This window comes from Alosa sapidissima, chromosome 3 (genome assembly GCF_018492685.1).
Source record: "Alosa sapidissima isolate fAloSap1 chromosome 3, fAloSap1.pri, whole genome shotgun sequence".
Classification (NCBI taxonomy): Eukaryota; Metazoa; Chordata; class Actinopteri; order Clupeiformes; family Clupeidae; genus Alosa; species Alosa sapidissima.
Window position 1 is genome coordinate 5,370,349 of NC_055959.1, and position 13,920 is coordinate 5,384,268.

General features: G+C 45.2%; 1 protein-coding gene across 1 annotated transcript; it reads right to left on the reverse strand.

Moving 5' to 3' along the window:
• Positions 1-279: 279 nt before the first annotated feature.
• Positions 280-8,013, reverse strand: nr1d1 (nuclear receptor subfamily 1, group d, member 1). The gene is made up of 8 exons (XM_042085854.1): positions 7,587-8,013; positions 3,939-4,247; positions 3,697-3,785; positions 3,418-3,562; positions 2,457-3,181; positions 2,127-2,312; positions 1,795-2,005; positions 280-1,549 (listed from the first exon to the last, which is right to left on the reverse strand). The coding sequence occupies exons 1-8, from the start codon at positions 7,639-7,641 to the stop codon at positions 1,353-1,355; spliced, it is 1,917 nt and encodes a 638-aa protein (XP_041941788.1). The 5' UTR covers positions 7,642-8,013; the 3' UTR covers positions 280-1,352.
• Between the last annotated feature and the right edge of the window lie 5,907 nt (positions 8,014-13,920).

Here is a 13,920-nt window from a genome sequence, read left to right on the forward strand (position 1 = left end):
GCCCAGGTTCATGACTGGGACGTGGGTCACTGTGTTGTGGGAGTGATAAGAAGCACCAGTTTGTTTGTTTGTTTTTGTGAACACCACTGCACTCCCTGAACAACCATCTGAGTCATAAACAGATGAGGACCAGAGCTGTGCCCGGTTTAGTACTGCCCCAATATCCTTCTCATGGTGCTTCTGGTAGAGCAACTCGTCCCAGACACAAGTGAACTAATAATACAATCAAATTACTGATCAAATTTAAAAGGCAAAATAATACACACAGAGATAGCAAAAAATATGTTTTCTTTTAAATGTCTTTATGACATAGAACACATTATAGAACATATTAGAAATACATGTTTGAATATTTTTCAGTAATAAGCACTCCATTTTGAACCGTATACATTTGTGCCCACACAAAAGATTCTGCACTTTTAGCAGTTTATCTTAACAAAAAAATATAGATATATATATATTACAGTTTTTAAGTATCTTCAAGTATTTATCGGTATACATTTAAATTCATATATGTGTATATATAAGCATACATATATACACACAAACACACATATATACTTATTTCAATATGTACATTTTTTACAGTGTCAGAGTTGTAGTGTACTATGTGTATGTATATATACATTCACCAATCTGAATGTGTATATACTTCATTGATAAAACAGATCACCAAATAAAATGATGCACATTAACATATAGGTCTGGTAAAGCATAGATTTCAGAGCTGGTTTTGTGTTGAACCCCTTTAGATGAGGGTCCTGCTGGCCTCAGATATCTGATTGTTTGATTGTGTTTATGCTTTCAGTGTCCAGTATCCTAAAACTTGTTTGAAAGGACATTCATCCCATTACAAAATCACTAAACCCATCCCCATTACCTTGTCCTACAACAGGACAAGGTCCTATAATGTCCTAAGATGGGTGAGGTGCATTGGAATGGACCGCTGATGTGAAATCTCTTTGCTGCCTTGGAATTGGCTGTCATTTTGGAAGTTCATGTGAGGATGCATAAGCCTTTTTTCATTCAGGATAACCAAGTCATCTGCAGTCACTGTGTTGGACTGATTATCCCTTCCGATACTGTATGAGGGTCGGCTGGAAAGTCGTTTGTCGTAGGACTAGCTGCATTGTGTATTGTTCTTTGAGAGACAGCTTGGAAGCGAGATGTCACCCCCACACACACACACACCAAAAGCTTCACTCGACCTCTGTCGACCATCTGTGGTGGTCTAGCACCTTTTTCAAAGGACCCCCCAATACAGCTGAGGGAGTCCCTGGGTGACAGCAGCCATGTCTGGGGGAGAGGAGGGTACTCTTGGCACCACTCTCCTGTATCTGTCTCTGGAGGCCTCATGCATCCACGCGGAAGGACAACAGCTTCTCGGAGTGCATGTTGTTGAGTGTGCGCAGGTCTGGCAGCTTCAGCAGCAGTTTGGTGAAGCGGGACGGGTCACCTGGAGCACCACTGCTGACCAGAGTACGGAGAGCCCGGATGAGGCTCTCCTGAAGCATCTCCACGGCGTTCACATTCTCAATGCCAGACCGATCTGGAGAAGCAAAGAGAGGGAAGAAGAAAGAAAACAATTAGCATTATCTCAAAGTAACAACAACCAGGAATGATTCAGATTCAGAAGTCCACTCTATCCTCTTGTATCTCCTCTGAGTATTCTACAGTGGGAAGTCAACTTCATTGTATTAGAAGCCAACGGGACAATGGGGATGTTCAACATGTCTCTAGAGTATGCTAACTTGGAAGTTCTCGCTTATTCTTGTTCACAAGTGGTCCACTCACCAGCTGAGACGAGCACCACGGCGGTGAAAAGCCCCAGCTCCTCTGGGGAGAGCTCCAGGGCATAGAGCTTCTCGCTGAAGTCAAACATGGCCCCCAGCAGGTCACCCATGCCCATAGAGCGCAGGGCATCCAGGCTGTAGGTGGTGCCAGAGATAAAGGTTACCGTCTGCTCTTTGAAGTTGAACAAGGAAGCAAATCGCACCATGAGCACCTGCGAGACAAGAGGACAAGTGTTTTAGACTCAGTGCAATAGAAGTCAAAAGTGCATTTGATTGCATATATTTGTTTTATTTGGTTTCGTTTGTTTTCCGTGAACTACTGTGAGGGCTCACCTCGAAGGTGCCGGCTTTGAGGAGGGTGACCTGATCGTGCTGAGACAGCGTGTCGAACCCTGGAATGTGTTTGGCGAACTCCACCACCTCTCGCACGGCAGGGGTGAAGCTGAGGGAGAAGTCTTCCCAGATTTCCTGAGCAGACTTGTTGGGCTGTGTCTGAGGGTGCATGTTCATCGGACAAGCCTGGGGCACAGAAGGGGTGAAAGGCAGCGGTCAGATAATTTGCATTACTAGTAGTGACTTGTCTTATTTGACTATGTCTTATTTGAAGAGCAGTATGGTTTAACAGGATGTCATTAGAAAGAAGGTGTTGTTTTGTAGACTCACCAGTAGGATACTCTTGCGGTTCTTCCACGGGCAGTTTTGCCCCTGGGGGGCGCTGGTGAGCTGTGGTCCCAGATGCGACCCCACGAGGTTGCTGTTGTGGACCCGACGACTGCTGTTTGGTTGCGTAAGCGCCCCGTGTTGCTGCTGCTGGTTTGCGGCCGAGGTGACTGTTGGAAGAAAGCAACTGTTGTCGGGCACCGCCTCGTAGCCATTCTGCTGCTGCCGGGCAGTGTTGTTGTCATGGTGATAGATGGTGTTGTGGCCATTGAGGTGGTAGCCGGTCGTGCAGCGGTTGTTACCCCAGTTGTCGAGCTCGGGGCTTTGCTGCGGGCTGAGCTTGTCGTGGCCGTAGACAAAGGTCTCCCGGTGCGCCCGTGTGATGGCTGAGATGGTGAGGTCCACGCCCGGGCTGGCGCACTTGGGGGACAGGGAGTCCTGGGTCATGGGGGGGCTCTGGGAGGGAGGCTGGCCCGAGGGGGAGGGCAGGGTGGGGGCTGGGGGCGAGTGAGACGGGCCCTGAGGGTTGGTCGAGGGCTGTGGCTTGGCTGCCACCGTCAGGCCCGGGCAGGGGGAGGAGGAAGAGGTGGAGGATGAGGTAGTGGAGGTGATGCTGGCCAGCTGGAACTCGCTCTGCAGCTGGTTGTTTACCATGTTGTTCATTGCATTTTGCATCTCGGCAAGCATGCGCTGTTTCTCACGCTTGGGAATGCGGCCAAAGCGGACAGCTGAAAGAGATTAAACACACTCAGTTAAACTTAATAGCCCACAGCAGGCCACTTACTTAGCTATAATCGACCCTCACTTTCCATTTTTAAACACTCCCTCTAATTTATCGCACCCAAGATGCTGCATTGTTTCTAGTGTGAAACCTGGCGAGTAAACGGCTTTGTGCTAATAGCATTAGTCAGGCACTTCACAGTGGTGACGAGCTGTAATCAACCATGGGTCTTACAACACTCACCATCGCGAGACATCCCCACAGAGAGACACTTCTTGAAGCGACACTGCTGGCAGCGGTTGCGGTTGATGCGCATGATGGTGCAGGTCTCGTTCTTAAGGCACTTCTTGTACTGGATGTTCTGCTGGATGCTGCGTCTGAAGAAACCCTGCAGACGAAAGGCAAGAACAAGAGTCAGCCATCTACCATTAAGACATGGAGTATGTGATCTGTATATGTGGATTTATGCGAGCATGAGCAAAGATGCAGTGGTGGGTCTATGTATGTTTGGCAGGTGCTTACCTTGCAGCCTTCACAGGCATGGACACCATAGTGGAACCCCGAAGCGACATCACCACACACCTTACACAGGAGCACCATCCCATTGAGCTCTGGAAAACACACACAGGAACATACTCATTAACAGGGATACTCATCATCTAGGGTGTATTCCTTCACACGGACACACGGACACACTCACACACACACACACACACGTTCACTCACACACTTTATTTCTCCTGAGGGCACTCCTCCACACTTACTGGTGAGGCTGGCCACAGACTTGCTGGGCGAAGAGCGGGCAATGGTAACATCCTCGCGGCCCCTGGGGGAGCCTCCGGAGCTGGACGAGTTCCCGTCGTCCCCGGAGCCTGAGCTGGAGCTGGAGCTGGAGCTGCTGCCGCTGGTGTACATGCGAGAGGAGTCGTGCGAGCCGTTGGGGGAGGGTGGGAAGCCAAAGCAGGGCTGGGACAGCGACTGCAGGCTGCTGTTGGAGTTCTCGCTGTACATGGACACCGGGCTGTTGCGGTTCGGGGAGCCGCCGCAGGAGCCAATGTACGAAATGACGCCCCCTAGTGGAGAAAAAGAGAGAAGAAAAACAAGCACATTAGCCCACCACTACAAGTGATTTTCCATGCTTTCCCTTAGGGGTTTGATTTTAAAGTTAGCAAAGGAGGGGGAAGAAAAAGGGAGGAGAAAGAGAGCATGACAACCTACTAAGCAGAACTTTGGACGTGTGCCCAGAGTTCTAAAACCGTGCCGTGGAAAAGGGCCGGCTGCACCAAGGCTCCAAATGTTCCCACAATTACCCATGGAGCCGCAGTAGCACAGATGGAACCATGGCAACGCATAGCGGGAAGGGGGGGGGGGGGGCAGTGTTTCCTGGAGGATATCCAGGAAGATGGAGCAGTTGGAAAACAGGAGCGCTTTCTAGGAACACTTTGGAGCAGGATGTACTGGAGAGACTTTAGAAAACAAAGTTGCCACGGCAACGCCCGTAAAACTCCACTAGCTTGCCGCTGCCGTGCCGATGCCTCTGAAGCTTGCCATGGGGTTCCTTTCTCCCCAGGCGACCTACACAGAAGGGAACGGAGGGCTGCCCTTGGCTCTCTAGTCATTCTGGGTGGCCCTTGTTTACCCTGGGTACACAAGCTTGCCGGTGTGCTGTGTGTGGGCACACACACGTGTGTTCATACGTCACCCCACCCCCCAGTACCCTAATCCTCCTGACTGATGTTGGCTGTTGGCGTGGCATGCCCGCTGTTCTCACTTCCTCTCTTGCGCTCAGATCACATTACCACGGCAGCAGGGCCACCTGCACCTGAAGTGCCTAGTGTACACTGGGGCGCTCTGCCCTTGGTGGCATGTGCGTGCGTGTGAATGTGTGTTTGTCTTTCTGGATTTTGTGTGTATGTGTGTCTTTTGAGAGATAATTGAAGAGGAACAGGAATGACTGAATGATATTGTAAGACTGTGTACAGGAAAGGTGTTTAAGCTGACAGTCTAACTCTGAAACATCTTCACCTTATATCAATCTCATCGCTCAAGTTTGAGTATTCAGTGTGGTAAACAAGTTCTTTTATCAGAGATGAGAGGGGAGTTTATTGCTATCTAAATTGCCAGTCATGTACTGAATTGACTGTTAGTTCAAAAGTCTTCATATGTTTTTATCAGCTCTGTTTACAGTTTGTTTACTCATTATTGTTATTATTTTATTTAAATCTAAGAAAGGACGATTGGTATATTTATAATGAAGTAAAATACATAAATGGAGTTTTTTTTTAAGATCTTATAAGGAAATAGAGCAACTCTGTGCGTGCTTGTTGACATTTCAGCACTCCATGTTCAAATACCACTATGGCTGGCAATCACCCAGCAAACACTTCCAGTGCATAGGGCATGTTGTGCCTGTTCTATTCTGTACTTAGAGCCATTCCAAATGGGAAGGCGAGGCAGCCCCATAGGGATTACATAACTGTAGCACAAAGGGTCATAGGGTCACTATGTCAGGTGTAGCCCCAACAGCAAGACGGCAGTCGCCTGTTCTTTTCTCCGCTGCATAAAAATACCCCTCCCTCGGCCAATCCCCTACTCCCTGCATCTTTTAGTGAAGAAGGACACTCTCTCCAGTCAGTAATGACATTTATATGAAAGGATGTGTTATATTAGTAGCATATCGAAAATATATAATGACAGCATATTCTGTTTAAATGACCTCTGACTGAGTGTAGCTTCTATGACATATTTCTGTCGTTATCCTATTATCCTATTATCCTATTTACAATTCACAATTCATTGTAAAATACAGAAATATGTTCAGATTAGTTGACTTGCTTTATTATGTCCTGCAGACCGTTGCGCTTTAAAAATGGATAATCAGGCCAAGGCTCCAGTTGTTCCCACTGACTGATTGCTGAGAAAAAAACAAAGGCTGAAACCCGTGTCGGTTCCGTGAGCGGCCATGTGGGACAACTTCAGTGCTTTACACCGAATCACGCCCCCACTCCACGTGCACTGTAGACATAAGGCTCGTCAACGAGACTGGAAGACTAAGACCCGCCCACGGAACGCCCATTCTTCTCGTAGTTCAGCTGCACGTTCCACCTCAGACACACCTCGAATACAGTAACCTAGCCTTGGCAATCTCCCCTTTAGAAAAATACATCATTTTCACCGCACTGCAGTTTTTCTGTTGTTGTAAGAATATCCAAGCAGTATTCTCTTCTTATTAATTTCCCAGCCAATGAATCATTTTAAAGTATGTCATATTGCTCACGTTGAAGCCTTTATCGTCACTATATGGATGGATAGTGTTTTATTTCAAATATGCAATGTTTCAGGTCATCATTACAAAACCAGAGCCTACGCGTTCCAATTAGACTGGTTACATCTAATTCACAGCCAACCGGTATCTTACGGCTATTGAGGGGGGGGGGGGGGGTACGTTTTAGTGGATCAATTTCATGTCCCACTTTCGAGTCAAGCGCAGGTTTGAGAGGTATATCCGTGCCAGTGGCCACTATTCAACCACACGCCATCCAATCGCCTAGCGCACATGGCTCTTGACGATCCGTCACGGATACGAACGGCAAAGGGCGATTATGTAATGACGGCGCGCGTTTGCCAATGGATAGAGGCGGTGTGCTCGAATGAAAACAAAACGCACATGGCTAGATTCTGCTGGCCATGTGAACCAAAGCAAAGACATGCGCCGCCACTCGCATCACTGGGGTGTCTGTACACCTGACTTTGCTGCCATGACCCAGTTCCCCATACTCTTTTTGAACAATTTGTCTTTGCATTGACAACACATCTAATCAAATATAATCATTTCAATACAATATCTTAGGAACATGAACACGTTCTTAGTCATATAGAAGACAATTACAGTGGGAATTGGGTATGCCTGTTGTGATCCGAGTTCGAGTTTGTCTAATTATGTCAAAATTAGCCTTTATATCGCACCAGATAAACTAACTAATTTTAAATACACAAATTATTCCATGTGAATCATTAGGCTACAGTCTGGAACCATAAACAACACCCATCCAGATATTTCACAGGCTACATATGAAGCTACTTAAGTGAGGCTGGGGCGAATGATGGTGAGGTGCATGGGAACCCAAAGACCACCACGGGCTGAATTGAATTTTCCGTGATGAGCACGCTGTGTTGACGCACTGTGAACTGTGCCAAGTTCCACTTAACTTCCACCTGCACCCACAGTGATGCACGACCTGAACTCCCATCTCTCTCACGCTCCTCAACAAGCATTCAGTACAACACTGATCCTGCAGCACAAAGTGATGGAGACCCCAGAAGACACCAGGTGCTCACATGAAAGCATCTACCTAGTATATTACAAACACTGGCTGAAATGAACATGATATCAATCATACTGCATTATTTACCTGTATTATTGTTGGTGTCCATTGCCGTGGTCATCTTAAGTTCCAAGAGAGTCATACAGATAATGACAAAATGAAGAGACCGTCACTGGAAACGGTAAGGATGCAACGCTCCTGCCTCCGGATATTTTCTTCGCAATATCTGCTCTGTTTCACCGATGTGAGTTTTCTGCTATAACCATGCCATTCTAAAGTTTAGGATGTTATTTGTCTATCCAAGAGAAATAACTTCCCTCAAATTAAACATTTACGCAAAATGCTGGAATTTCTAAGGAATAGAACGCAACGCACAGCTATGAATAAAGCCTCCTCGAAACGTGATTCATTCAATACCAGAGGAAAAGTAAAGGGAAAGAAATCAGGAGACTATGATACACCCCTGCTGTCACTCTCTCTATCTGTGTCGCTCTGATCTGCAGTTTGAAGTCGGCCTGGTTTTGCTCCGCTAGCTTCATCCCCAGGAACGGGAGAGCATCAGCGCAGGCGCAGCCGCTTGCCGCTTGCCGCACGTTGCAAAAAAACGGGACCATGTGACCCTCGGGGAGTGCCTCGTGCCCCAGTGACACACTTTTCTCGTGAAGACATTTGAGTGTTCTTTTAAAAAACCCGCGCACGTGTACTATAGTGTCTATGGGATTTGTAGTGTTTTGCACTGCATTGGCGGCTACATTTATTCAAACATTAAAGCAAATGTACAGAGGCGTTTTCAGAACTATGCACACGAGCTTATATTTGAGATTATTAGTGGTGATTTCGAAAGAAACTTTGCATGCCTGCAAGTACATTTAGCTGGCACCATGCAGGGTTAGGGTACAAAGGTATGCCGACAATGTATCTCCACATTATCAATTTAAAATCTCGTTCCACATCCTACAAATAGGTTAGGCTATTATCGGTTTTGTTTTTTTACACCGATTTTTCATCAACGATTCCTGGGACGCAGAAACACTGGGGTGCATGTAGCCCCACTAGGCTGATAAGAAATATAAGCTCTTGGTCCTGGGAAACCATTCCGCCTCCGCACTGAATAACTCGCTAGATGTTGCACCCAAATATTAAATTTTTGTGGTCTCAATGATGTGGATCAATTCAGCTCATAGCCAAGTGTCAATTCAATAGTCAAAACAACTTTGTGTCAGTATGTTGGTAACTAGACTAGAAATCTTGACGCACCCTAGCGGCAGCAAATGTCATTTGCAGCCAGGGTAGGTAACTTGGGTCCAAGTTCACACATGCTGCATTGTTACATTCTTCAGATTTACGTTTTTCATGTATAATTTCATGCAATTCTGTCCGTAGGGGGCGCTGCAACTGACATATTTCATAGCTGCTTGGTCTGTGATCACTACTTGGATGTAGGCATGTGTATTAAATTAGTTTGTGAGCAGCATGTATGTTGTGGGCTGGATTGGATTACACACACAGGTATGCACACAGTCACATTGCAAACGCACACACACGAACTGGCATAATGGCAGATATGGTAGAAATCCAGACATACTACAAAGCAGTGTGTAAAATCATAAAAGCAGAAGTATACTTGTGCAATGCGAATACAGACTTACATTTAGGTGTCACCAAAGAATTGTTTCTGTTGTTGCCGACTTGGTGTTGCAGGAGTAGAGTATGCTGAACTGAATTGGATTTTTACTTCCTGTAACGTTACATCTTCATGGGCCCTAGGAGCCTGCACTGCTTGATCTTGACATTTCATAGGCTATTAATGCCCCTGTGGCATCTGTCAGTCTGTCAGAGCAAAGTATGCAGTATATGAGGATAATAATATGAGAATAATTCATTAATGTGGTGGAGTATTCCAACAGGGTCTGATTCGTCTGATCCCTTGCAAGCAATGGTTTCACCATGAATTTCCATGAGAAAGATGTGGTGTTATGATCGGTGTCGGCTACAGTATCAGATTTCTTGCTTGCATACAGATACATTAGGTTACACTAGTTGTTGATCATCTAAATGGTCAATCATTTAAATTTATCGAAAAATAGATATTCAGGAAAAGAACAAAATGAAACAGAATGTCAGATCAAACAAGTCAGCAGCAGAACACTAGCTAAGAAATGGACAAAGCATGGTTGCAACTGACCAATGTACTGACATTTAAAATCAGGTTTACCTGAGTTAATATACCTTCAAACTGGCTCCCTTCACATACTGTGTTCCCATGATGGGTTACCTTGTTTTTTCATTGAACGTAAATTTAATCAGTAAGGTTTCTCGGCCAATACAAGGAATTTGGTCTCTGCATTTATCCTATCCATGAATTATTGAACAAACAGTGAGGTGAAGCACACTAACCCGGAGCAGTGAGCTGCCTTACTACAGCGGCACTCAGGGAGCAGTGAGGGGTTAGGTGCCTTGCTCAAGGGCACTTCAGCCGTTCCTACTGGTCAGGGATCGAACCGGCAACCCTCCGGTTACAAGCCCGAAGCCCTAACCAGTAGGCCATGACTGACCCTAAACCTACCAAACTCTGCATAATTGGGTTAGAATTCTATGGTTTCTGGACCTGGTTTAAAGAATACACCGGCAGCCAGGGTGGCCCTCCTCAATCGCACAGCAGTATGAAAGATATCTAGTAGTCTCTAACAGAACAAAGCTCTCTATTTTCCCTTACAATAGAAATGCAATGGCTCTGGAGGACACCTATTTTGATATGCCCTCTGTCCAAACATTACTGTATATTGGATAGCCTTGTATTGTATCATGCTATGTGATAGGGTAGTAATTTCATCCACGGAGAACAATTAAGTGATAAAACCGAACAAAGTCCTGATATCTGTGATTGTTTTGTAAAGGTGTGTTCCTCTAAAGTATTCAAAAGAGGGCCATCATACAAAGGACAGATTACTGGGACATGTATCAGATACTGCAGTGAAATTTAATATAGGGCAGATGCTAGGACATCTTCTATTGCAACACACCATATAGCCAATGGGTTAGAGGTAAAATGTGTGAGATGCAATCTGCATCAGTATCTGCCGATATCAGCCTTGTTGACTGATATTGGTTTTTGGCAAATTGATATGACATTTACAGACATCAGTGGATGATGCATCTGTTATGTTGCATCAAGTCTGCACCAGTAAAATGTTAAGAGTTATGTGCAGAATGGGGCATTCAGATGTGGTGCTATGAAGGCCAAATAGTTGTTTTAAACATCAGTATGGGCCCAGAATTTTGCTATCAGTGCACCCGTGAGTGTATCTGCATGACAGGACTGGACCGACCTCTTTCTTTGCAACATAAAAACGTTTTTCTTTGCTACCAGAAGTTTGTTGTCCTTTGCTACCGAAGAAAACATTGTGTTGATGTTGGCACATATCTGTGTATGTGTTCTGCTCACTTTCTTCTGACTGCCACATCAAATCATCTGTCTCATTTTGTTTCCAAAATAGCCTCTTGGTTTGCAGATACAGGAAGGGCAGCTGCAAAAATAAAGCACATAAACAAATTATTGTCCCTTGAATTAAATCCATAAGGCTATTGTTCATATCTATGTCTGTGTGTCCGAATTATCAGCAAAATGCTTTTATAGATCAGAACAGAAACCCGTCAGACGCGCATGTGAATCTAATTGTAGCTCTCAGTAGGGCACCGGCAGTTGAATGAAATTGGCTTGAGCATCCTTTTTTATTGCGTTGTTTACAATACATGGTTACAGTAGGCTACTATCTCAAAATCTTGCGCACATCACGCAAAGTTGTGCTAAACAGAGTTGGCGTCACCTTTGTTTTTTCGCTGTAAATAGCGAACATGCGCCAAACAGCCCTCATGTCACTCAGTCAAGCATGTTTGAGACACCTGGCTCACCCTGCACGAGATGTTGACTGTGGGATCAAGGCCATCGGATAATGACTGTTCCTGGGGATGACTGAGTAGCGTTTTCCTCACGTTTAAACGGCACGCCACTAGCCACATGCTGATCACTAAAGCATTCAGTTCAAGATAATCACCCCTGCTGTGGTTGTCATCCGTATGCCGGAAACAATGAAAGCAATTGGCTTGCGTCTGATATGAGACTTTTATTGCATTCTTTCAGTAGAGCACAGCAAAGCAATAACTATTCAAGTAACACGTGTGACTATTTCAAGCACATACCAGATCAAAAACATCCACCCTGTTGGAGTCACGTTTGTAAGCATGCACATGCAATGGACTGAGTTTTTTTTAAACACTGTGGACAATTAGATCACCTTAGATCACATATCCTTGCACAGACGATGGCACATATATTTTGAAAAAGCAATAATTTGTATAAAGAGCTATTATATTCCAATCATTATGTCACTATTTCTTTCAAACACTAAACACGCAGTTTAGAGAGGTGTGTGAAGTTTTAATTGCAACTCAGTAGTGTACGCATCTGACAATGCATCTGACAATGCATTATAAAATAAATCATAAGACATCAGAGCAGACACAAACACACGCATTGATCTCGTGCCGGGGGCATCATAAGAGGAGATTTGCCAGACCGTCCCCCCGTGCTGCTTCGGTGCCCTTGCTATTAGACGAGACACCGGTTCCCGTGTCTGTCCTCGTGAGAAAACCCAAGCGTCGTGATCGCGCATTTATCGCCGCGTGCCTCTGTACAGTCGGAGGTGGTGTTTGTAGCTTTCGCAGTAGCGGTCATTGTGGCGCTTGCAGTATCTTTAAATAGCCACACTAAAGCGCTCCTTCAATTGGTACAATGTTCCTCCCATTCATTTGAAGGAGCGCGCGCACTTTTCCCACACGTAAAATGTTTTCCGAATGTCGAGTCGACTACACTTGGTTACCATATCGGTTCCCAAGCAGCAAGCACTATTCCTGACTAAACATGACTATTCTTGAAAAACTGAATCCTAAGTCATTGCGTAAAGAAAATGCTCCCCAGGGCATCACCATGCGTGTTGCTGACATCAAAGAATTATCACTGATCTTAAGTGTTCTACATAATTTGCCATTTCTCGTGTTAAACTTGTCTAACTCAATATTCGAAAGTTACACTGTAACAAAAAAAGTTGAGGTGCAGAGCTCCGAGAATGTAGGTCATGTCGCAAAGCAAGCCGCCTCCTAACCTACTGTCCGCGTGACTCTACGGAGGAAGGAGCGCTCCTCTGCCTGCAGTCGCTGCGGGCATCAGGGCAAACAACGATTTCACTGTTCTTTTCAGGGGCTTGACACTTCAAAATGTGAGATGCTCATGGTCTGGATTCTCAATGTGTATGGAATATGCTCAGACACTTGTTCTGCTTATGATGACAGCTGAATGTGATCATTAAAATGCAGACGACGTCTCCGGCTCCAGCTAGAGTATCTTGCCTAAACAGTATAGCAATCGTGTAACCTATCTGTTGCAACATGCATGCAATAGCCTAGTAATTTGTACTCTTGCCGCAACAGCAAATGCAGACTAGGTTTATGGTAACGCGGCCCCTTTACTTCATACTTGAAGGCAGCTGTCACAGGGTCCCGTGCTACATGTGAGCTCTCCGATATTGAGGACAGCGCACTAGCGCCTAGGAGCGTGAGAGGGGAGTGTCGTCACCAAACACTGCAGCGGGTGTGCGCGGTCACACGGCCGATCCACGTGAGGGGGCGCTCTTACGACGGCAGTACTATAGATGTAGAACAGCCGAATGGGCGTGTAGCTCGCGCTCTATTTTCGTGGAAAAAAGCAAGTCAGCGGGCAACGTGGGTCATTAACCAGTGTAAACACCTCGAGGAGCGGCTGTGACATGTGAGTCCGGTGCAGTACTCCTTGGTGTTGTTTTCTACATGGTAAACAGCCATGGCAAAAATGAGTAACCAGGAACATTTCTGATGATCTAAAATAATTGACAAACACTTAGGGATGTTGATGCAAGAATATAGGCCTGATTGTAGCCTTAATACAAGCTACTAACATGCCTATTCCGAAAAGCCCACTCAATATCATTATTATAGGCCTATTATTATTTATGAGGCTATCATTAATAGACTATTAATGTCATCCTAATGTCGTTGTTGATAATCATGGTCTTCTACTACACCTCAGCCAACTAGGCTACGATAGGCCTATGTTACAACTACTGATAAACAGTTATGATAATAATAATAATAATAATAATAATAATAACAGTAGTAATTGATAATAGCCTTGGGTGTCATAATTGATCACTACAAACATCATGAAATCTTATGCTAGTGGTTTTGTTTTATCCCAACCCAAATTAATTATGAATAGGCTACATCACAGCCTGCTAGTTCATTTATAGGTGGAATAGTGTAGCATATGGCTACTCACTCATACACAGCCATACAGTGGGCTTAATAAATGGTTTAATCAATTCTGGAG

What these genes read in the sequence shown, in the direction of transcription:
- nr1d1 (XM_042085854.1), bottom strand. Translation starts at nt 7,641, where the DNA reads ATGACTCTCTTGGAACTTAAGATGACCACGGCAATGGACACCAACAAT. An exon ending in GGACACCAACAATAATACAG is followed by an intron (nt 4,248 to 7,586) that starts GTAAATAATGCA and finishes TTTCTCCACTAG; the next exon opens with GGGGCGTCATTTCGTACATT. An exon ending in CGTGGTGCTCGTCTCAGCTG is followed by an intron (nt 1,550 to 1,794) that starts GTGAGTGGACCA and finishes TTGCTTCTCCAG; the next exon opens with ATCGGTCTGGCATTGAGAAT.